The sequence below is a fragment of the Urtica dioica genome, chromosome 8 (assembly GCF_054948205.1).
Source record: "Urtica dioica subsp. dioica isolate 48M chromosome 8, U.dioica_male_clone48M_v1_H2, whole genome shotgun sequence".
NCBI lineage: Eukaryota > Viridiplantae > Streptophyta > Magnoliopsida > Rosales > Urticaceae > Urtica > Urtica dioica.
In genome coordinates, this window is record NC_142763.1 from 41,330,433 (window position 1) to 41,352,784 (window position 22,352).

At 39.5% G+C, this 22,352-nt stretch overlaps 1 protein-coding gene and 1 pseudogene across 1 annotated transcript; both read left to right on the plus strand.

Moving 5' to 3' along the window:
• The first annotated feature begins 7,652 nt into the window (after positions 1-7,652).
• On the plus strand, positions 7,653-9,049 carry LOC149389842 (uncharacterized). The gene is made up of 2 exons (XM_089622739.1): positions 7,653-8,682; positions 9,021-9,049. Exons 1-2 carry the CDS (start codon positions 7,653-7,655, stop codon positions 9,047-9,049), a joined length of 1,059 nt encoding a protein of 352 aa, XP_089478865.1.
• Positions 9,050-11,250: 2,201 nt separating this feature from the next.
• LOC149389843 (secreted RxLR effector protein 161 pseudogene) lies at positions 11,251-11,982 on the plus strand (annotated as a pseudogene).
• Positions 11,983-22,352: the final 10,370 nt, after the last annotated feature.

Here is a 22,352-nt window from a genome sequence, read left to right on the forward strand (position 1 = left end):
TTGAGGTTAATGGTTGGTGGAGCTTGATAATCGATGTTGATGATTTGAAATGAAGAAATTGAACTCGAATTTGGTTAGGTTTTGTTGTTATAGCCGTGTGCTTGGCTGTGTGTTTATTGTGGCCGTGTGCTTGATAATCCGAATTTTGTCTTGGCTGTGTGTTTGTTGTGGCTGTGGGCTTGATTTTGGCTGTGTGTTTCGGTTTGACTATGTTGTCATGATCTCTGAGCCTCGGGTTGGTTATTGTGTGTGAACGTTTTTGTGTGTTAGCGTTTAGTTACTTGGATTCGGGTTATGTTTACTTGAATTGGTTCGGGTTTGAGATGTCGGGTTTTGGATTTTGGAATTGATACGAGTTTGAAATTGTGAAATTGACTCGTTATCGGATTCGATGACTTGATTACAGATTTGGACGAATGAGCAGGAACCGACAGAGTCGAACCGGCAGAGTCGAAGGCAACGAATCCGGAGTTTGAAATTTTCAAGAAAAGAGTTATCGTAGTTAAAGCTCGATAAACTCGTGAGTTTTATAAATCGCTTAGTGCGTTTAAATGCTCTTGGATTTGATTATGTGATGTATTTCCTGTATTTACATAAATAATTTTCATGTACCAAACAGTTTTCACTTTTCATTTTTTCAAAAAAAAAAAAGTGAAAAGTGTACCAAACAGTTTTTCCAGTTTTTTCAATTTCTCAAAAACAAAAATGAAAACTGTACCAAACAGCTTTTTGAAAACAACTACAAAACAGTTTTTCAGTACAACTACAAAAATTAGAAAACAGAAAACAAAAAACAGTTTGAGTTAACTACCAAACGCAACCTAATATATTGTGTTTTTTTTTTTATTATTGTGGCCGGAATAAGTTTGTTATTTTTTAGTTGTACTCCAAAAGTTCAACCAAAAAATTTTTTTTTGCCTTTTAAATGATTGTGTTGAAAGGATAAAGAAAGAGAGAATCGGAGAAGAGAGAGAGTGTTCCGAGACTTTGAATATTTCTTATGTTTGATATGAACTTGTATCACCTATTTATACATATGGTGGATACGAGAGAGAGTGTAATAAATACATGTAATAATTCTATCTAGGAAATAGAAAGTAATAAATGTTACACAGAAAATAAGACATAGAAAATAGATGACAAATAAATTAACACGATTTCCCATGTGATGAGTTCCAAGGAGAGAGGACTTCCGAGGCACGCTTGTCAGGAGCTGGCGAAGTGACGAGCTGACGAGCTGACGAAGTGGCGAGCTGACGAAGTGACGAGCTAGCGAAGTGACGAGCTGGTGAAGTGGCGATCTGTCGAACTGACGATCTCGATTTCAACACTCCCCCTCAAGCTTGACTGTATATGTTGAGGATGTCAAGCTTGCTACATAGCTCGGAGAAGGTTGCTCGAGGAAGGGCTTTGGTGAGAATGTTGGCGAGCTGATGACCTGATGGAACGTATTCCATATCGATTATTTTTTCTTCAATCTTTTCACTGATGAAGTATCGGTCGATCTCGATATGTTTTGTTCTGTCATGATGGACTGGATTTTTGTCTATTCTGAGAGCAGCTTGATTATCGCAAAAGAGCTTGATTGGACCTTCGATGATGATCTTGAGGTCGTCGAGAACTCTCTTCAGCCAGATGCCTTCACATACTCCGCTTGCTAAAGACCTGAGCTCGGCTTCAGCACTACTTCTTGAGACAACGGACTGCTTCTTGCTTCGCCAGGTAACAAGATTTCCCCAGACGTATGTGCACATGCCTGATGTTGATCGTCTGTCTGGAACATATCCGGCCCAGTCCGCATCTGTGAACACTTCGACACCTCGACTTCGTGTTTTCTTGAAGGAGAGACCAGTCCCTGGGGCAGCTTTGAGGTATTGGAGAATCCTCATGACTGCGTCCATGTGAGTTTCCGAGGGATTACTCATGAATCGACTTACCATACTCACTGCGAATCCAATATCTGGTCTCGTGTGAGTTAGGTAGATGAGTTTTCCTACAAGCTGCTGAAATCTTTCTTTGTCGGTGGCGGCCTCGGTGGTGCGAGCTAGAACTTTCACATTGGCATCTATCGGAGTGTCAACTGGTTTACAGCCAAGCATGCTAGTTTCTTTGAGGAGATCCAACGTGTACTTGCGCTGGGAAACAGAGATGCCCTTTTCTGATCGAGCTACCTCCATGCCGAGGAAGTATCGTAGGCTGTCGAGGTCCTTGACTTCGAACTCAGATGACAAAGTTTGCTTCAGTCTCCTGATCTCTTCTAGGTCTTCTCCGGTGATGACTATGTCGTCCACATACACACTCAGGATGGTGTGCTTGCCTTGTGTTGAGATCTTTGAGAAGAGTGTTGGATCGGCTTGACTCTGCTCGTAGTCGCAACGCTTGAGCACATTGGTGAATTTTTCGAACCATGCTCGAGGGGACTGTTTTAGACCGTATAGAGACTTCTTGAGTTTGCAGACTTTGTTGGCTCCTTGATCATTGTCAAATCCCGGTGGGAGTTGCATGTAGACTTCCTCTTCCAGTTCGCCATTTAGAAACCCATTCTTCACATCGAGCTGAATGAGAGGCCAATCTAAGTTGGCTGCTAGTGAAAGGAGGATTCTGATGGTATTGAACTTCCCAACTGGAGCGAACGTCTCTTGATAATCAATGCCATATGCTTGAGTGTACCCTTTCGCGACAAGGCGGGCTTTGTATCTCTCCACTGTCCCATCTGGATTGTGTTTGATGGTAAAGAGCCATCTACATCCAACAGTTTGCTTGCCTGGTGGTAGCTCGACTATATCCCACGTATCATTCTGTTCGAGGGCTTGGATCTCGGCATGACTCAAATCTCGCCACTCAGGACTTTGAAGGGCTTCCTCGATGGATTGTGGCACTTTACCTTCATCTAACTTCGCCACATAGGCTTGGTAGCTCGTAGATAGGTTCCCATAATACACGTAATCCTCTATTCTGTATTGACCACACGACCGAGCAGGTTTTCTCAATGCAATTGGTAAGTCTGGAGATGAGATGTTACCTTGTTCAATAGTGTCATGGTTCAGGTTCGGAGAGAAATTTTGTTCGCGAGCTTGTTCCGGACTCTGGGTGATGTTCAGTTCGCATGGAGAGGGTTCAGAGGCTTGCGAGCTGGGGATCAGAGTCGGACTGGGCGAGCTGGGAATTTCTTGAACAGGTGAGGTCGGACTGTGGGGCGAGCTGGGAATTTCTTGAACAGATGAGGTCGGATTTGGGAGCGAACTAGGTGGACTAAGTGGTGAGGTGAATTCTGGGTTTATGATGAGCCAATTTGGGAAGTCATCTCCATTATTCTCCCCCTGACGAGCTGAATTGGCGAAGTAAGGACTTAACTCATGAAATGATACATCCATGGAGACTATGAATTTACGGGACCGGGGTTCATAGCATTTGTAGCCTTTCTGAGTTGCTGAATAGCCAAGGAAGATGCACTTGAGAGATTTTGGATCAAGTTTACCTTGGTCATAAGAATGGGTGAAGACTGTACATCCGAATACTTTCGCAGGTAGAGTTGAGATGAGTCGAGAGTGAGCGTATGACTCTAGAAGGACTTGGGATGGGATTTTGTAGCCAAGGACACGAGATGGCATTCTGTTTATGAGGTAGGTGGCTGTGAGGACTGCTTCTCCCCAAAAATGAGATGGAACTTTTGAGGAGAACATGATGGCTCGAGCGACCTCGAGTATGTGTCGATTTTTCCTTTTGGCTACCCCATTTTGTTGTGGGATGTGAACGCACGAGCTGGAGTGAATTATGCCATGTGTTTTGAAGAAATGGCCGAGCTCGGAATTAAAGTAGTCTCGGGCGTTGTCGGTGTGGACAATTTGGATGGAGGTGTCGAACTGTGTTTGGACCATTTTGTGAAAGATTTTGAATAGGTTGGATGTTTCGGATTTTTGTTTCATCATGTATATCCAACTGAGTCTAGTGTGGTCGTCAACAAAGAGAAGAAACCATCGAACTCCAGTGATATTGGGAATTTTTTAGGGTCCCCATATATCACTGTGAATTGTGGAAAATGGGCGAGATGGTTTATACGAGGTGGAGTGATATGAACTTCGAGTATGTTTAGCGAACTCACACATGTCACACTGAATGGAATTGATATTTTTATTGATAAACAAAGAAGGAAATAGTCTTTTGAGATACATGAAATTTGGATGTCCTAGTCTAAGGTGATTGAGCATGATCTCTTTGTACTGGGGTGATTGTTGGGCGAGCTGACACATGGCGGACTGATCTGACTTGATGACATAGAGTCCGGTACTCAGCTCGGCATTACCAATCTGTCTCCCCGTGACCTGTTCCTGAAACACACATGAACTTTCATCAAAAATAGTTCGGCACTTAGAGTCTTTGTTGATCTTATGCACAGATAAGAGATTGCATTGTAATTGGGGAACAAAGAACACCGATTCTAGCCTCATAGACTTCGTCAAGACCACGGTGCCAACACCAGTGACTTGAGTTTTGGCTCCGTTGGCGATGGTGACTGATATGCTTCTATTACAAACGGAGTTGTGAATAGACTTCGATTACCAGTCATATGATCAGAGGCACCGGAGTCGACAATCCATGCTGTGGGATTCTCTGAGCTTACATTGAGGGCTCTAGGAGAGTTACCTAGAGGACCAATGCTTGAGGTTTCTCCACTGAGTTGGACTTGTTGGACAAGCTTTTGGAGAATAGCGATCTGGTCGTTGTTGAAGGGAGATTCCGAGGTCGAGGTCGAGGTCGAGGCAGCGGACGAAGTGGATACTAAGTTTCCGACTGAGTTCGGATCCTTAGTGTCTCGGGTTGACTTCGAGCTCGGTGGTTTCCCATGTAGCTTCCAGCAGTTTTCTCGGAGGTGTCCAGGTCATCTGCAATGATCGCAGTAGGGGCGAGGTTTGCGAGGTCTCTCTGTTGAGACGCGGGCTGCAAGTACTTCGTCTCCATGCGTGGTGAGGGCGGACGAGTCTGAGGATGAGCCCGGAATTGAGCTCGATTGGATAACTCCCAGCATGAGTTTCCTCCTGCTTTCCTCGTGTCAGACCGCGGAGAAGGCTTCACGGAGAGATGGTAGTGGTTTTGTACTAAGTATCCGACCTCTGACCTCATCAAGGTCTTGGTTGAGACCGGATAGTAGTTTAAACACACGTTTGGTCTCCACTATCCTGCGGTAGAGTTTTGAGTCTTCGGGGCAGGTCCACTGGTGCTGTTCGTAGAGGTCGATCTTCTGCCATAGGTGTGTGAGCGAGCTGAAGAACTGAGTAACAGACATCTCTCCTTGACGTAGGTCGTGGAGAGTGTTCTCAGTCTCAAACAGCTCGGATACATTTTCGGAGTTGGAGAAGATTTCTCTAGCTGCTTGCCGAATTTCTGCTGCCGTTGGGTAAAGGAGGAAGGTTTCCCCGATTTCGGGATGCATAGAGTTTATGAGCCAGGACATCACCATGTTGTTATCTGCCTTCCAACCAAGGATCGAAATACCGTTACCGTTACCGTTCCGAGCTTTCGAATTTACTGGTAACCCCTGGTACCGTAAAGGAATACCGGGGGAAGCAGGAAAAAAAAAGGAAACCGATACCGTTGAACTTACCGTTACCGTAGAGGAATACCGTCAAATACCGTATTTACCGAGGGGAATTCAGAAAAGAAATATACAAAAAAAATATACAAAGTACGTAGGATAAAATTCATAAAATTAAAAATAATGTTGCAAAATAATTTAGATATATAATTTTGCAAACTAATTTTATTGATAATACATGCCCTCAAATTCATTTAATGAAATATGAGTAAAAAAAGAAAAATGTTAGATTTTTTAGAATACTAACAACTTTAACAAAAGCCCAAGCCCACTGAATGAATAATTGCAGTGATGCGTTTTACCATTTGTGAGTTGCACGTGAAGCATCAAAGACATATGTGAATCGTCAGATGCAAACTAATCCAACGATAGAGAATAAAGCTTGGATAAGATATAATGTCTTCTTAACCTAGCTGCTCCTTTGAACAAAAAAATCATAGCCGCTTCAGTAAAAAAAAAAAAACAAAAAAAAAACCTACCTGCAACAAAAAAAAACAGAGTTTCATTAGTTTTGCTTTCTCTCTTCACTTTTGGGAATTCACCTTCGTCGCGTCGGAAAGCTGCGGCACGGCGGGATCCGGGCGGGATTTGGGAAAATTCTCACTTGGTCGCGTCGGAATTTTGAAGATCTAATACCGACGCAAATGAAGTTTTTTTTGGGGGAAACCGGGTATAAAATACCCGGTTTTTTGGTTTTTTTAACTGAACCGGACCGGGAAGTGGGAACCGGGTTTCTCACGGGTTCCCGGTCCGGTTCCCCCGGAATCACCGGAAAATTCCAGTTTTTAAGATTTCGATGCCGGGGAGTTCAAAAACGGGGGAACCGGTCCGGTTCCCGTCCGGTTCCCCCGGGATTTCAATCCTTGCTTCCAACTCTTGAACGCCGGATCTTCGATCTTTGGAGATTTTGCCGCGCCTGTGAGGTAGTCATCTTTACCTCGTCCCGATATGAACATGAGCACGGATTGTGACCACTGTAGGAAGTTGTGACCATTGAGTTTGTGGCTCGTGATATGTTGGGAGAAGGATTCAGATTGAGACTGGAAGGTGGTCGGAGTAGTGTTCATGGTGATTGATTTTCCCTGCTCTGATACTATGTTGAAAGGATAAAGAAAGAGAGAATCGGAGAAGAGAGAGAGTGTTCCGAGACTTTGAATATTTCTTATGTTTGATATTAACTTGTATCACCTATTTATACATATGGTGGATACGAGAGAGAGTGTAATAAATACATGTAATAATTCTATCTAGGAAATAGAAAATAATAAATGTTACACAGAAAATAAGACATAGAAAATAGATGACAAATAAATTAACACAATTTCCCATGTGATGAGTTCCAAGGAGAGAGGACTTCCGAGGCACGCTTGTCAGGAGCTGGCGAAGTGACGAGCTGGCGAAGTGACGAGCTGACGAGCTGACGAAGTGGCGAGCTGACGAAGTGACGAGCTGGCGAAGTGACGAGCTGGTGAAGTGGCGATCTGTCGAACTGACGAGCTCGATTTCAACAGATTGTAAGATCTTAAAATACAGAGGGCACTCTCTATAGAATCCTCTTTAAGGAGAATGATAGTTATAATAGCCTAAAGCAATAACAAAAACTGTAGAATTCCGGGTAAAGACTAGCTTCAGCATACAAAGCCGTACGAGCTGGAGCGAGCTGAGGAGTTGAGCGAGCTGGAGCAAAGCTCGCTGAGGAGTTGAGTGATCTGCGAGTTGAGCGAGCTTCGAGTTAAGCGAGCTTCGAACTGCGAGCTGCGAGCCTTGTTTCGTTTTATTAAAACTCGTTGGTTGTTACCTTTACACGTGTTCCTTTATTATCTGCTATTAGTTAGCCTGTTATTACTTTACCTATTCTTTAGGCATGATTTGCTCCGATATCTTAGTTGTTAAGCTATCGGAATAATAGGCTATTGTTATGGTATTTTAGTTATTGTATTCGTCATTTCCCTGTATAAAAGACTCATTCGAGTATCTGAAATAATATCGAGTATTCCCTCATAAAACACTAGCCTAAATTCTATATGGTATCAGAGCAGTGTTAACCTCGATCCAGAAAATGACTAAATATGGTCAATCACACGCCCTAGCTTCCTCATCCGAAACCCCTTCCCTAAACACCTCCATGGCCGATCAAAACCCTCACACCATCACCAGTCACAAGCTCAATGGCCAAAACTACCTTCAATGGTCTCAGTCTGTCCAAATGTTCATCTGTGGTCGCAGCAAAGACGATCACCTCACCGGAGAAGCCAAAGCCCCGAAGAAAGATGATCCAAAATTCAAAATTTGGAAGGCTGAGAATAGCATGGTCATGTCATGGCTTGTTAATTCTATGATGCCTGAGATAGGTGAAAATTTCTTGCTTTACTCTACTGCATCTGAAATTTGGGAAGCTGCTCGTATCACCTTTTCAGATTCAGAAAACACATCAGAGCTAGTTGAGACAGAAAACCTTCTTCATGACTCAAAACAAGGAGATGCTTCTGTTACTCAATATTATAGCACACTGACAAGATTATGGCAAAGAATCGATGTATATGATCAACACAGGTGGAACTGCCCTGAAGACTCGCTGCTCTATGCAAAGATCTTGGAAACCAAGTGTGTATTCAAGTTCTTATCAGGTCTCACCAAGGAGCTAGACGAGGTCAGAGGGAGAATCTTGAGCATCAAGCCATTGCCAACACTTCGTGAAGCATTTTCAATGGTCAGACATGAAGAAAGCCTTAGAAAGCTCATGATGACTGCACTCCAATCCTCTCCAAGTCCTCGAGATGTCTCTGCCTTGGTAGCTCACGAAGAGTCTCATGCCCTGGCTGCTAAGGCACCCTACAACAAGACCAAGAAAGGAAGACCCTACTGTGAGCACTGCAAGAAGCCAGGACACACACGTGAGACATGCTGGGAGATTCATGGAAAACCTGCAAACTGGAAGCCTTCAAGGTACTCAAGAGACCAGGAGACACAAGCCAATTCAGCATCCTCAAGCCCCTTCAGTCCTGAGCAGCTTGAGATGCTCACATGCCTCATCAAAAAAGCCAGCCAACAAGGTGACTCGCCTACAACTGGACTGATAGATCAAAAAGGTACAATACATGAGGCTATTCAAGCCTTAACAGCATACCATGTGATTACTAATCTCTCAATTGTGTGGATCATGGATTCTGGGGCGTCAGATCACATGTCAAGCAGTTTCCATCTATTCACCAATTATACACCATGTGATGAGAATTTGTATGTCACAATAGCCGATGGATCAAAGGCCTTGGTAGCTGGGATTGGTTCAGTAAAAATCACCAATCAACTCACACTGAGTTATGTATTACATGTACCTAAGTTACACTGCAATTTACTATCTGTTTATAAGGTAAATAAGGACTCATGTTGCCTAACTATCTTTGATGATGTGTCTTGTGAAATTCAGGAAAAGAAATCAGGGATGACGATTGGTAGTGCTGAAATGTGTGGTGGACTCTACCTCATCAAGACAAGCTCCGAGACCAGCAAAATTGCCTCAGCTTCAATCCTCAAAAATAAGTCAGCCTTCTCTCAAGCAGATAGAGATATTATGTTGCATCACTATCGCTTAGGCCACCCTAATTTCATGTACCTCAAGAAAATGTTTCCCAAATTATTCATCAATAAAGATACAAATTTGTTTCAGTGTGATGTGTGTCAACTATCAAAGCATACTCGTAGCTCTTATAACCCTAAGCAATATGTCCCATCAAAACCTTTTTCTGTTTTACATAGTGACATTTGGGGTCCCTCAAGAGTGAAAAATCTAAATGGTGCTAGATGGTTCCTAAACCTCATTGATGACCACACTAGAATAAGTTGGGTATACCTTATGAAAGACAAATCTGAGGCTAGCTCAATCATCATCCAGTTTCACAAAATGATAAAAAACCAGTTCACCACAGACATACAGATTATACATTCAGATAATGCCAAAGATTATTTCAATGCACAACTCAACACTTACTTCCAATCTCAGGGCATCATTCACCTTAGCTCGTGTGTCCAAACACCTCAACAAAATGGCATTGCAGAAAGAAAAAACAGACACCTATTAGAAGTAGCTAGATCCCTTATGTTTACCTCACATGTACCAAAATACCTCTGGGGAGAAGCCATTCTAACTGCCACATACCTCATCAATAGGATGCCCTCAAGAGTCCTAGGATTCAAATCCCCATGTGAGAAACTGAGAGAATCCTTTCCAACAACTAGGCTCATATCCACCATCTCACCTAACGTCTTTGGATGCTCTGTCTTTGTACACACATATGATCACAGCAAATTGGATCCTAGATCCATAAAATGTATCTTCATTGGTTATTCTTCCACTCAAAAGGGATACAAGTGCTACTCACCTCAAAACAAGAAAACCTATATTTCCTATGATGTTACCTTCCATGAGACCACACCATACTATGACTCCTCTGAAGGACTCCTAGAAACCTCAAGCACACCAATCCACCACACTCAGTCCATGCCTACTACCATAAACATCATAGACACCATACCAGATCCACAACAAGAGCCTCACCTCACAGATGAATCTCACCAAGATCAGATGCCACAAGAGACACACATACTTCAGCACTCCTATGAGACATCACCTGATCGATCCTTAATCAACATCACAGATGAATCAAATCAAGGTACCATTAGTCCTGAAATACCTGCAAATAGTACAATTGACAGTGAAACAGGTCTTGATCTTCCCATTGCCTTGAGAAAGCCATCACGAGCATGTGGTCCATACCAGATCGAAGACTTCATCTACTATGGGAATCTCTCCAGCAAGTATCAAGCCTTCCTGACTCAACTGGATCAAGTCACCACACCAAATACAATTCAGGAAGCAATGTCAATCCCTGAATGGAGAAAAGCTGCAATGGAGGAGATAGAAGCCCTAGAGAAAAACAAGACCTGGAGCATTGAGGAACTGCCAAGAGGAAAGAGAACAGTGGGGTGCCGATGGCTGTTCACGGTCAAATACAAGTCAGATGGCTCAATTGAAAGGTACAAAGCTCGACTTGTAGCCAAGGGATATACTCAGTCCTATGGAATTGACTACCAGGAGACATTTGCACCTGTGGCTAAACTAAATACAATCAGGGTCATTATGTCCATTGCATCAAACTTGGATTGTCCATTGTACCAGTTAGATGTCAAAAATGCCTTCCTTAATGGCACTCTTGAGGAAGAAGTGTTCATGGACTTGCCCCCGGGATTTGAAGGTGATCATGAAAGCAAGGTCTGTCACCTCCACAAGTCCATCTATGGACTCAAACAGAGTCCACGAGCCTGGTTTGGGTGCTTCACAAGAGTCCTCACGAGCTGCCAGTTCAGCCAAAGCCATGCAGATCACACCTTGTTCACCAAGCATTCAGCTCAGGGAAAATGTACCATCCTCAGTGTTTATGTGGATGATATAATCCTCACAGGTGATGATGAAGAAGAAATCATGAAGGTCAAACGTGTTCTGGCTACTGAGTTTGAAGTCAAAGATCTTGGAGAGTTGAGGTATTTCCTCGGCATGGAAGTAGCAAGGTCCAAGATTGGAATCTCAGTGTCTCAGATGAAGTACACTGGATCTGCTCAAAGACACAGGTATGCTGGGGTGCAAACCTGCTGAAACTCCAATGGATTCAAATGTGAAGCTACTGAAGAGCAGCACTGAGAAGAGAGTGGATAAGGGTCAATACCAAAGACTTGTTGGGAAGCTTATCTATCTGGCTCACACAAGACCAGATATAAGTTTCTCAGTAAGCATGGTAAGCCGCTTCATGAATGACCCCTCAGAGATTCACATGGAAGCTGTAATGAGAATTCTCAGATACCTCAAGTCCACACCAGGAATGGGATTGATGTTCAAGAAACAATCAAGCCGTGAGATTCAAGTCTTCAGCGATGCAGACTGGGCAGGCTCAAAGACTGACTCCAGATCAACCTCAGGCATGTGCTCATTTGTCTGGGGAAACCTGGTCACTTGGAGGAGCAAGAAGCAGTCAGTTGTAGCCAGAAGTAGTGCTAAGTCAGAGCTGAGATCTTTAGCTCATGGAGTGTGTGAAGGAATGTGGCTAAAGAAGCTGCTCGAGGACTTGAAGATCAAGATATATGGCCCAGTGAAGATATTGTGCGACAACAAGTCAGCAATAAGTATGGCTAAAGACCCTGTTCAGCATGACAAAACAAAACATGTCGAAATTGATCGCCATTTTCTGAGTGAGAAGATTGAAGAAAAGGTGATTTCCCTGCTATATGTGAGTTCGGCAGATCAAGCTGCTGACATATTTACCAAGCCATTGCCACGTCAACCCTTCACCAACAATTGTTCCAAGCACGCCTTGTTTGACATCCACCAGCGAGCTTGAGGGGGAGTGTAGAATTCCGGGTAAAGACTAGCTTCAGCATACAAAGCCGTACGAGCTGGAGCGAGCTAGAGCGAGCTGAGGAGTTGAGCGAGCTGGAGCAAAGCTCGCTGAGGAGTTGAGAGATCTGCGAGTTGAGCGAGCTTCGAACTGCGAGCTGCGAGCCTTGTTTCGTTTTATTAAAACTCGTTGGTTGTTACCTTTACACGTGTTCCTTTATTATCTGCTATTAGTTAGCCTGTTATTACGTTACCTATTCTTTAGGCATGATTTGCTCCGATATCTTAGCTGTTAAGCTATCGAAATAATAGGCTATTGTTATGGTATTTTAGTTATTGTATTCGTCATTTCCATGTATAAAAGACTCATTCGAGTATCTGAAATAATATCGAGTATTCCCTCATAAAACACTAGCCTAAATTCTATAAAAACCATAGAGAATCGTTTCAAGTTCATGGTTCATCTTACTACACACAATTTACGACAATTATAAATAAAAGAAAAATGAAACTAACAAGGTTAAACATACTAACGTAAATTAACACTCGCACACATATATCATTTTTCACCTTTTACCCTTCGTCGGTTTCTTCTTCATTCCCTCAGGGGTCTTCACTTGGCTAAGCCTCTTAATCTTCGCGAGCTTTTTTTATTTCTGGTGAAGATCATTGCAGACTATTTTGTACGAGGTCTTTACCTTGACAAGCTTCTTGGACTCGACGAGATTTTTCAGCTCCAGGGAGAGAGATTTCTTGAAGCTCGGCGAGAGTTGGTTCTTGTGCCTCTCTTCTATGGCCTTCGTGATCGCTGTCTGGCTCGATCCCTCGCGCTCTTTCAAAGCCGATATCGCTTCGATGATCATCTGCGAAAATAAATTTGTAAAAACAGGGGTGAATATGAAATTGTATGATTGGGATCGTGGCGTGAAATTGGAAATTAGAATATTAGGGGGACCTGAAAGTAAGGAATGTGGAGAGACGGTTGAGTTTTTGAGGATCTAGTGACCATCTTTCTAGTAACAGCGGAAGTTGTGTGTAAGAATGACGAAATGAGAGAGTGAGAGACTGAGAAAGATAAGGTAACCTATTTATGGTGTGTTTTTTAAAATTCAATTTGTTTGAAGAATTATATGGCGGGATTATATCACACGTGCGAGTGTAGGCTACCATCTTAGGTCCTAAGAGGTAGCTCTTCTTACGATAAATTTTAGATAATTCGTATTTGGACCTATGAGGTAGCTCTTCTTACGATAAATTTCACAAATAACCCATTTGAAGATAAGATGGTATTTCTTATGATACCTGTCGGTGTTGGACTTCATCCTCAAGATAACAAAAGATGGATTCGGCCCGACACAAGGAAGTTGGGCCCAAGCCCACGAATTTGTGATGATAGGTCCAAGAACAGCGCCAATAAGATAGAAGATTCAAATATCATATCGATATAACCGCTCCCCAAAGACTCGCAGGTACGAAGCCAGTCAGCCCGGATGATCCGTAACCGTTCCTCATATGAATAAGTCTTTGAACCGCGGATTCCAAAACATAGTAGTGAGCTCTAATTGACATACGACGTGCACTCGTAACCCGGAGCTCACTACCTCATCTCTAGTACTATAAATATAAGATAATTAGGCCTACGTCGGACAAGTTACTTTTAGTTTTTCTTTCCCTACTCTGCGATCTTGCAATCTTTGCCTCCCGATTCAAATTATTGTATTACTTTGAGCGATTATAATAAACAACCCCGAGCTTACTTTACATTAAGTTTTTCTTACCTTTACTTATTATAAAATATTCTTCCAGTTTTCTTGTTTTGGTCTTGCAACGAAAAATTGAGGCCCAATTATAAATCTAAATCGACCCATCTAATTGTCTAAGTTGTCGTGACGGCTTTGGTGTGATTTCTCACATCAACAATACCTCACATAAGAAGAAAAGTATTGTAAAATAGAGATATTTATGGAATAAAATAACAAATAAATTATTTGAGAAACTAAATTCGAAGAGATGGTTTTAGAAAAGAAAAAAAATTGTTATTTGTGAAGTGGAAATGACTTATTGCCTTCATTCAAACTTAAATTCCTCAAATATTATTTTATTTATTTATTACATAAATAAGTCTATTTAACCATATTTTTCTTCTTCTTATTTACAATTTTATATCTTATTTATATTTGACTTTAAGTTTATAGTGTTGTTTAATTTCTTTTTCTGTTTATAATTCCTTTAAATTAATGAACAACTCGTTTTAACAAATATGATTTTTTTTTATGTCTTCATCAATTTACATCAAACATTCGGTCAAAGGGCTTCTTGACTCTCAGAGTCGTCGTCATCCCTATCAATATAGATCGTTTCCGTCGTCCACAATATAGTTTTTTTCTATAATTTTTATGTTTTAATAATCTAAACATGAGTCTGACTTTTGTACCACATTATTTTTTAAATTATATTTGTTAGGTCTAAACGTTATATCTAAGATATGATTTATTTTCTTAGGCATAGATCTTAGTTGGATAAGGTCTTATAGAACTTAATCGACGACATGTGGCTATACGCAGTGACGGATCTAGGTAGGGGCCAGGGTGGGCCAATGCCTCCCCTCAATTTTTGAAAATTATTTTTTTAACCCCAAACTTTTATACTTTTTTATAATTTTACCCCTAAATTTTACTAATAATTATGTTTTTGACCCAAATTTGTAAGTTTTTTTTCAATAAAGCCCCTCCTAAAAAATATTTCTCAAATTTGCCCCCCTTGATTAAAATCCTGGCTCCGTCACTGGCTATACGTGTGAAAAAAATTGGTAATCTACTATTTTTTTTTTTTTTGCATTATTGATCGTTGTATATTTGTGATTCATTTCTCATTTTTTTTAAAGAGTTCGTAAGTTTAATTTTTGTAGTTGTAGTTTTTTTTAGCTTTTATTAATATATCAATGTGAGGAGTCTTTTTATAAATAATAATAATAAAAAAAAGAAATAGTAATCTCCTATTTTGAACGATATAAACAAAAACCAGTCAATGTGTAATATATTATGTGTTAGTTTCTTTCCATGTACAAATTTGTATTTTTATAAACATTTTGAAAATAAAAAATAAACTATACTCTGAAGAGATAGAGTTCGGTGGTGTAGCACTTTACTCGCTGTAGAGTTATTTTTCCCAATGTTTAAAATATTGCGATAGCAATATAATAGCTCATTATAGCCATTATATATAGTAGTATATTGCGACAATGCCACACGCAAAAGATAACGATCCATTGGATTTAAGGAAATGGAACGGTAAAGAAAACTTTATATATTTAAATTATTTTTCTGTCAATTTTAACGAAATTGGTTTATCAAGAGGTGTCACTATGTTGTGTGACCACTGATCAGTGACCACCAAGGAGAGATATGGATCCAAAAGTCATTGAAACCTTAGCGAAGAGCCAAAAATGATTTCGGTAGCACTGTTGTCCCACCAATTCCGTTAACTCCTTTTTTTTTTTTTTTTTTTCTTTTCCAATCTCTCTTTTACACTACCATATTTACTTACATAAAAGCACAAGCAAGCGGGAATATTTGATATATATTGATGATAGTTGATAATTTAAGTTATTAATTATATTTGTGACACTGACACTATATATATTATATTATATTTTTTTTTAAACGTTATAATATACTAAGTTAATTTTGGTTTAGATTACATGTTGATTGTGTTAAATGAATAATTATGAGTTTTTATGTAAGCATATTTAATTTATTTGTGTAAAAAATGCTATACATTTTTTTAATATTCTTAAATAAATACATTTCAAACTCAAACTTTATTTGAATTCCGGCACAAAATAATATTATAATATTAATTAATTATAATATATAAAATTGTGATTAGCTAAAATCTTATTATTGTTATACTAAGCTATTGATATTCAAAATAATAATAAACGACGATAGTGTTCTATTATTCTTTATGACCATATATGCTCATAATTAATCAGATTTTTTTTAGATATATTCATAATTTTGGCTAAATTCTTGTTAAATAATGACACAACAATTTAAGAAACAACAATCCTGGCCGAGGCCCTTGTCCTCTAGCATCCATGGAAAAAATGAGCCCTTCATTTATGTCTTTTAATCCAAACAACAATATTGCAGAAAAAAATAAATCCAAAAATTCTTAATCTCATCCATAGATTATTGATACATCCAAGATTTAGGATATAAAGAAAACCAGTTTATTCTTCCACGATGAAAATATGAGGAATGAAGAGGAAGAAAAAACAAAACCACCACTTGGATTTTAGGAATGAGAGAGAGAGAGAGAGAGATTTACGATTTGGAATTTTAGAATAACCTCAATTAAAAAAAAAAAAAAAAAACAAACAAACAAACCTGCTCGGGTTAGAGGTTTTTTTTTTTCTTTTGCTTATTGGTTCAAGGACGCGAATACTCAATTCATCGTCATTGATGCCATCGACTCATTGAATTCACTGCTCCAAAGTCAGAAGGCGTAACACATCAATATGCATGTATCAAAAGATTTAAATCAAGATGCAATTTAAATCAACTTGAAATTGAATTTTGATTTGATGTTCAAAATCTTTTGATTTGGTTCAGTCCAAAAGCGGCAATGAGGAATTTTTCGATTGTGCTTTAGGTTTTGAGGAATTTGGCTCTACGATCTCAATATTCAGCGAGCCATTGGCCTCAATCTTAAGGTTCATTCACTGCTTGATTTATTCTCTTGTTTGGTTTCTTAATGCGTGTGTTTGATTGTGATTTCAATGTTGTGATATAATCGTCTGGGCATTCTTGGATAGAGCTTGTTTGTCATATTGCTTGGCTCTGTTTACCAAAAGTTGTGATCGAATTTTAGTGCATCGATTTTGTGATTGTGTATATTTGAAAAGCAGAGGAAGTTTGTGTCTGTTGAAACACATGAACTCGCTATATATAGCACATTACAGGAGGAAAAAAGACTACAAATATCTGGATTTATATATATATATTAGTTTAGTCTTTGTTTTAGTTAGCTTGTGTATTAAGTTTCCATTTGTTATTGTATTGGTCAATCGAGTTAAGCCTTCTTTATTTTCCTTTTATCGCATATGCTGACGTGGCTATTTTATTTATTTTGCTGCTTCAGCTGTGCACTTTACAGTTGTATAAATATCATTAGTTTAGTCTATTTCGAACTAACCAATCAGTAATGAAACATTTTCTTTCGTTTCTTTCAATCTGAGTTTCTCTCTTCTTCTCCGTTCTTGATTTTTCTTCCGCGTTATGGTATCAGAGCGATCAATCCGCACATGATCACCTAGGTCAAGGTTCTAATTCACCGTCCTCCGATTCTGGTCTCACAACGTATCTTTTGCTTTTTTCTCCGATCTATGTCATCTATGGAGGCGAAGAAAGCAGATGTAACCATCGTTGAAGACGTGAGCTCAGGAGGAGATTTACGAAGATCGAGCATGGATGATCCGCAAAGTCCTTACCATATCCACCATTCTGACAATCCATGAGCAATCATTGTCTCTCAGCCTCTCAACAGCGACAATTATCCATCATGGAGTCGATCGCAACAACAAAAATGGTTATTTCTTAGATCTTGAGCACCGTCTCTAAAGAAATTGTATCTTCAATTTTGGTCAGTGATTCCGCTGAGCACGTTTAGAATGACCTAAAGGAACGATTTCAACAATCGAACCAGCCAAGAATCTTCCAACTTCTACGAGAATTGGCTAAGCTCACTCAAGATCAAGCAGCAATTCCAACAAATTTAAGGCAATTTGGGAAGAGCTCAACGAATTCTCATGCGATTGCAAATGTGGAGATCAAAAGGAATTAGCGGACTTCATCCAGGAAGAATATGTGATGGCGTTCCTCATGAGATTGAATGAGTCCTACAAGCAGACGAGAGGCCAAGTTAATCTCATGGATCCATTTTCGGCGGTCAACAAAGTTTTTGCTCTAGTTACTCAAGAGGAAAAACAATAATCTGCGAGCGATGAAATTGGATCCAACGAAACCTCTACAGCTATGGCGATGGCGGTCAAAGATGACACTATGCAGAAGAAGTTCAATAACAAGAAGGATATGACAGTTATTTTACAAAAGATTAGATTTACTTAGATATGTTTTAAATTTTATTTCTAGCAATAAGAATGAACCTTGTTGTATTTTCCTTTGGCAAAACAGTGGGCTTCCATTCATTGCACGTAACAATATTTTGGATTTAGTACATTATGATGTTTGGGGCCCTTTCCATATAACTTCCTATAATGGCTACAGAATTTTCTAAACTATAGTGGATGATTGTTCACGTTTCACTTGTACTTTCTTAATGAAGCACAAGTCCGATGTGTCACTACCAGAAATATGGGATACAACTACAGTTTTTTTTTTAACTCCAGTTTAGCCTTTTAATGGAGTCTTTGAATACAGACTACGGTCACCTTTTTTTAGGTCTATATTAAACTCCAGTCGAATATAAAGCTGTAGATAATGGTCTATTTTTCTCTACAGCTAATATAAAAAAGTAGTGGTAATACTCAAAAAATTAAAAATGATCAAAATTTCACCATTTTTAAATGGAGGGAAATTTCCCACAAAATTTTGGCACATTTACACTACAGTCAAAGGTAAAGAAGGAGTTGTAATACTCAATACATAAAAATTACCAAATTTTTTACAAGGTGGGAAATTTCCCTCCACTATCTTTTGGAAATTTCCCTCCACTATTTTATCTGGCCAAATTGACTAAGTATAGAAACATTATATCACTCATGTTAAACATATCAGATTCAACGAAAAATAAGAAAAAAGAAAAAGAAAAAAGAGAACCGAAGAGAGAGACTCACCGCGATAACCACCGCTGCGAAAAACACCGCCACTATCACAAATATCTCACCCCGACCATGCTCACCGGTAAATCCCTCTCTCCGAATCTCAGTCATCTCTCTACTCAGTATTTCCCTCTTCTTCTTCTTCAAATTTCTCAAAGGATAATAGGGTTTGAACCTCTTTTCCTGGCTCGGTTTGCTTCTTCCACTACCAGAAAATTGGTTCTAGGTTATCTAGGGTTTCATCTGAGATGTTTGGGTTGATAGAATCTCTCTTTCCCGCTCTTCCTAACTCTGTCTCTAACTCGCAGACCTGGTTCGCCGTGTTCCTGGACGATTCTTCACCGTCCCTCTCTGTGGCCATTCAATATTTTCCGCCCCTCTCCATCGCCGTGCGATTCTGCTCCATCGCATGTTAATGTTTGGGTTTCGGCGAACGTTAATTGCAGGTAATTTCATGGATTTAGAGTTTCGATTTTGAACTCTGATTTTGGGTTTCTGAAATTGATTGAACGTGGTTTGATTCATCTCAGTTGATTTGAATTTATCTTGTCTAATTTAGTGGGTCTGATTGTGATTTTTTGTGAGTTGAGATGTAGGGTCTAAATGATTTCACAATGGCTTCAAGAAAAGCTGAAGAAGCAGGTTTGTATTTTTCGACTTTATTTCTTCTTTCACAATTTTTTTACATTATTCGATTCCCATTTTTTGTTTTCTTGATCATAATACGAAAATAACCGAATATGTTAAGCTTGGAGGCGATTTCAAGCGGTGCAATGGCTCAAGAGCTTAGTGGGTACGTTGGGATTGTCGAACGAGCCTTTGAAGAGAAAATTCCTTTCTTGCTTAAGAAATTGAATCATTCTCTGCAATACCATCAACAAGATTCACCCAGGAGCCGTTTCCAAGGTATCGATTCGCATTCTAATCTCATCTCGTTTATGAACTTTTAAATCCTCATAACAGGATTGTTAAATCTCCCCTTGTGATATCCGAGTCCCTTGGCTTTACATTATTTAAAGTAATAAATTTTGAGCCCGGGAAGAGCGGCGGCGGAGGAGGAGAGTTTATCGATCTTCCGGCGATGGTGAAATTTCTACATAATATCTACTATTTATCTTGTTTTCTTCCTAATTATAGAATACAAGAAATTTCCTTTCTTGACTGATATAGAGTTATTTTGGTAGTAGAACTTCGAAGGATGTATTTGTAAGTTATTTTGATCAGCATCTAAATCGTTACCAAGTACATTTGTTTTATATCTGGATTTGTTTATTTGACTTTAATCGCATTGAATAATCATTATTTATACTATCTGCCCTTTTGATGCTTTTTAGTTCCACTAAACATGAGATTATGCCATAAGCCATCGGGCAATTCTCGCTCAGATATTGTTCTCTTGTATAGTACTATGCGATGTATCTATTCTGATTTTAATTTTGCTCTGTAGAACTTCCTCTCCGTCTGGCTGATTTCGGTGTCCTGCATCGTAATGAAGCAAGTGGCGGTTCTGGAGGAGACGACGATGGAGGTTTACGACGCGGAGGTGATCAAAGGGATTCGGAGCCCGATGGAGGAAGGGCTGATTCAGGCGCTGAAGCTCGCGATGGGTTTGTTGTGCTCCGGTGCCGGCGGTGAGGCCGGCCATGGACGAGGTGGTCAAGCAGTTGGAGGAGAATAGGCCCAGAAACAAGTCTGCTTTGTATAGCCCTACCGAGACCAGGAGTGAAACTGGTGCACCTTTCTGAGGTTTTTGTTTTTTTTTTTACGTTGGCTTTTCTTTTTCATTATTGTTTCCAGTGTTTACCAAAGGACAAGGGGGTTATTTATTTAGGCGATCATATTGATGATAGTTTTTTTTTAAAAATCTTTATGGAAGTTTTCTGTCTGGCTAGATGTACATCAATATCTTCTCTTTATTAAAAGTGTTTATTCTCTAAAAAAAAAATTTGTTGTGAAAATTAGGAGGCTGGAGAATGAAAGGATTTCTTTAGGAAATTCCTTGACAATTCCATCTCTTTTGATCGACCCTTAACACAAGTAAAGAAAAGAAAAGAAAAAAAACTACACAATCGAGAGAGAGCTGAGCATGATCGAGAGAGAATCAGCAAGACAGAGATTGGGCATGAGATTGAAACACGTTGAGAAAGAAAAGAGGGAGAAAGGTTGAGAGAAAGAGAAAGAACAGGATCAGAATTAGAAGAGAGTCATCGAAGTTTGTTTATCTCATAAGAAGATGTACGGCAAAGGAGCTGTAAGTGGATTCTCGCCAGTTATTCACGAGTTTCTGAGGTAATTTTCTCCTCTTCTATTCGTGAATTAGGACTTCCTTTTGATTCTGCTTGATTTCGGAAATTGAATGGTTTGAGGATAAATTTGATGGCGATGTTTATGATTCACGTCGTTCTTGTTTCTCGCGTGCCTTTGTTTGGTTTGATTGTGATTCTCTTGAGTTAGGTTTCATGAATTTGGGGTTTTTGCGGGTAAATGGTTCTTGATTATTGGTGCTGAATTGATGCTTGATTTGTGATGATCGTTGAATTTTTCAGAATCTTTGTATGATATATCCACTGCCAATATTATTTCATATTAGGTCTGATTGTTTCAGTTTCATTACAAAAAATAAATATTTAACCCATTCCTTTAAATCACAAGTCCAAATGAGCTTAGTCAAGCTTGGTAGTGTTTTGAACTATTTTTCTGCTCTTGATTCTTTTCTTTCTTTCTTTGAACAGGTCAGGAAAGAGATGGAAACGGTAGACCAAAGCTATTTCTATGTCAAAGTTTATGTCAAAGGTCTTGGCAGTGGAAAAGCTATTTTTTTGCGTTGGATCCTTCCAATTCAAAAACTTACTTGAGAAATAGGTACATATTTTTTTATTTGAGGCTATTTCTATGTCAAAGTTTATGAGAATTGAATTGGAATTTTGTGATGGGCCTGATGATTCCGATTAATGTTTGTCGCTTGATTTATGAATGAAGCTTATCAATTTCTATCCTAGTTTTCTTTAATAATTATGATGCGCATTGGATGATGTAGTCTACATTAGCAAGATGTGACTTTGAAGCACATCGGGGCAGCAATGCGGGGCAACAGTGAGGCTGTCCTAGTTCAGCAACGAAGCTAATTGATTTCAAGAGTGAGTCTATCCACAGTGGGTCTATGAAAAATTGTAAGTACTTAGTGTCTGTCCTAGTCTCTGTGTGTGTTATGTTAGGTAAGTCTGATTTGATCATGTGTGTGTGAAATATTAGTGTTAGTGTCTAATTAGTGTTAGGTTCAAAGCTAAACAATGTCTCAGAGTGTTAGTACATGGTGTGGCTTTTTCTTATGTCTCAGGTGTTTATGATTTTGTGTGATTTTGGTGTGTTTTTCCCTTGCCTGCAGGTTCGATGGGTTCACTATACTAACTTTTCTTGTAGGGTCTCCTTAAAAAAAAAAAAAACTTTGCTTGTAGTGTCATAAACAAATTGTAAGTAATTTATCTTTTCCAAATATTTGTAATGCCAAATTTATGCATGTAAATGTAAAT

Coding starts and splice junctions, on each gene's coding strand:
- LOC149389842 (XM_089622739.1), top strand. CDS start 7,653: ATGACTAAATATGGTCAATCACACGCCCTAGCTTCCTCATCCGAAACC. Junction 8,683..9,020: donor TGGACTGATAGATCAAAAAG/GTACAATACATG, acceptor TGTGAAATTCAG/GAAAAGAAATCAGGGATGAC.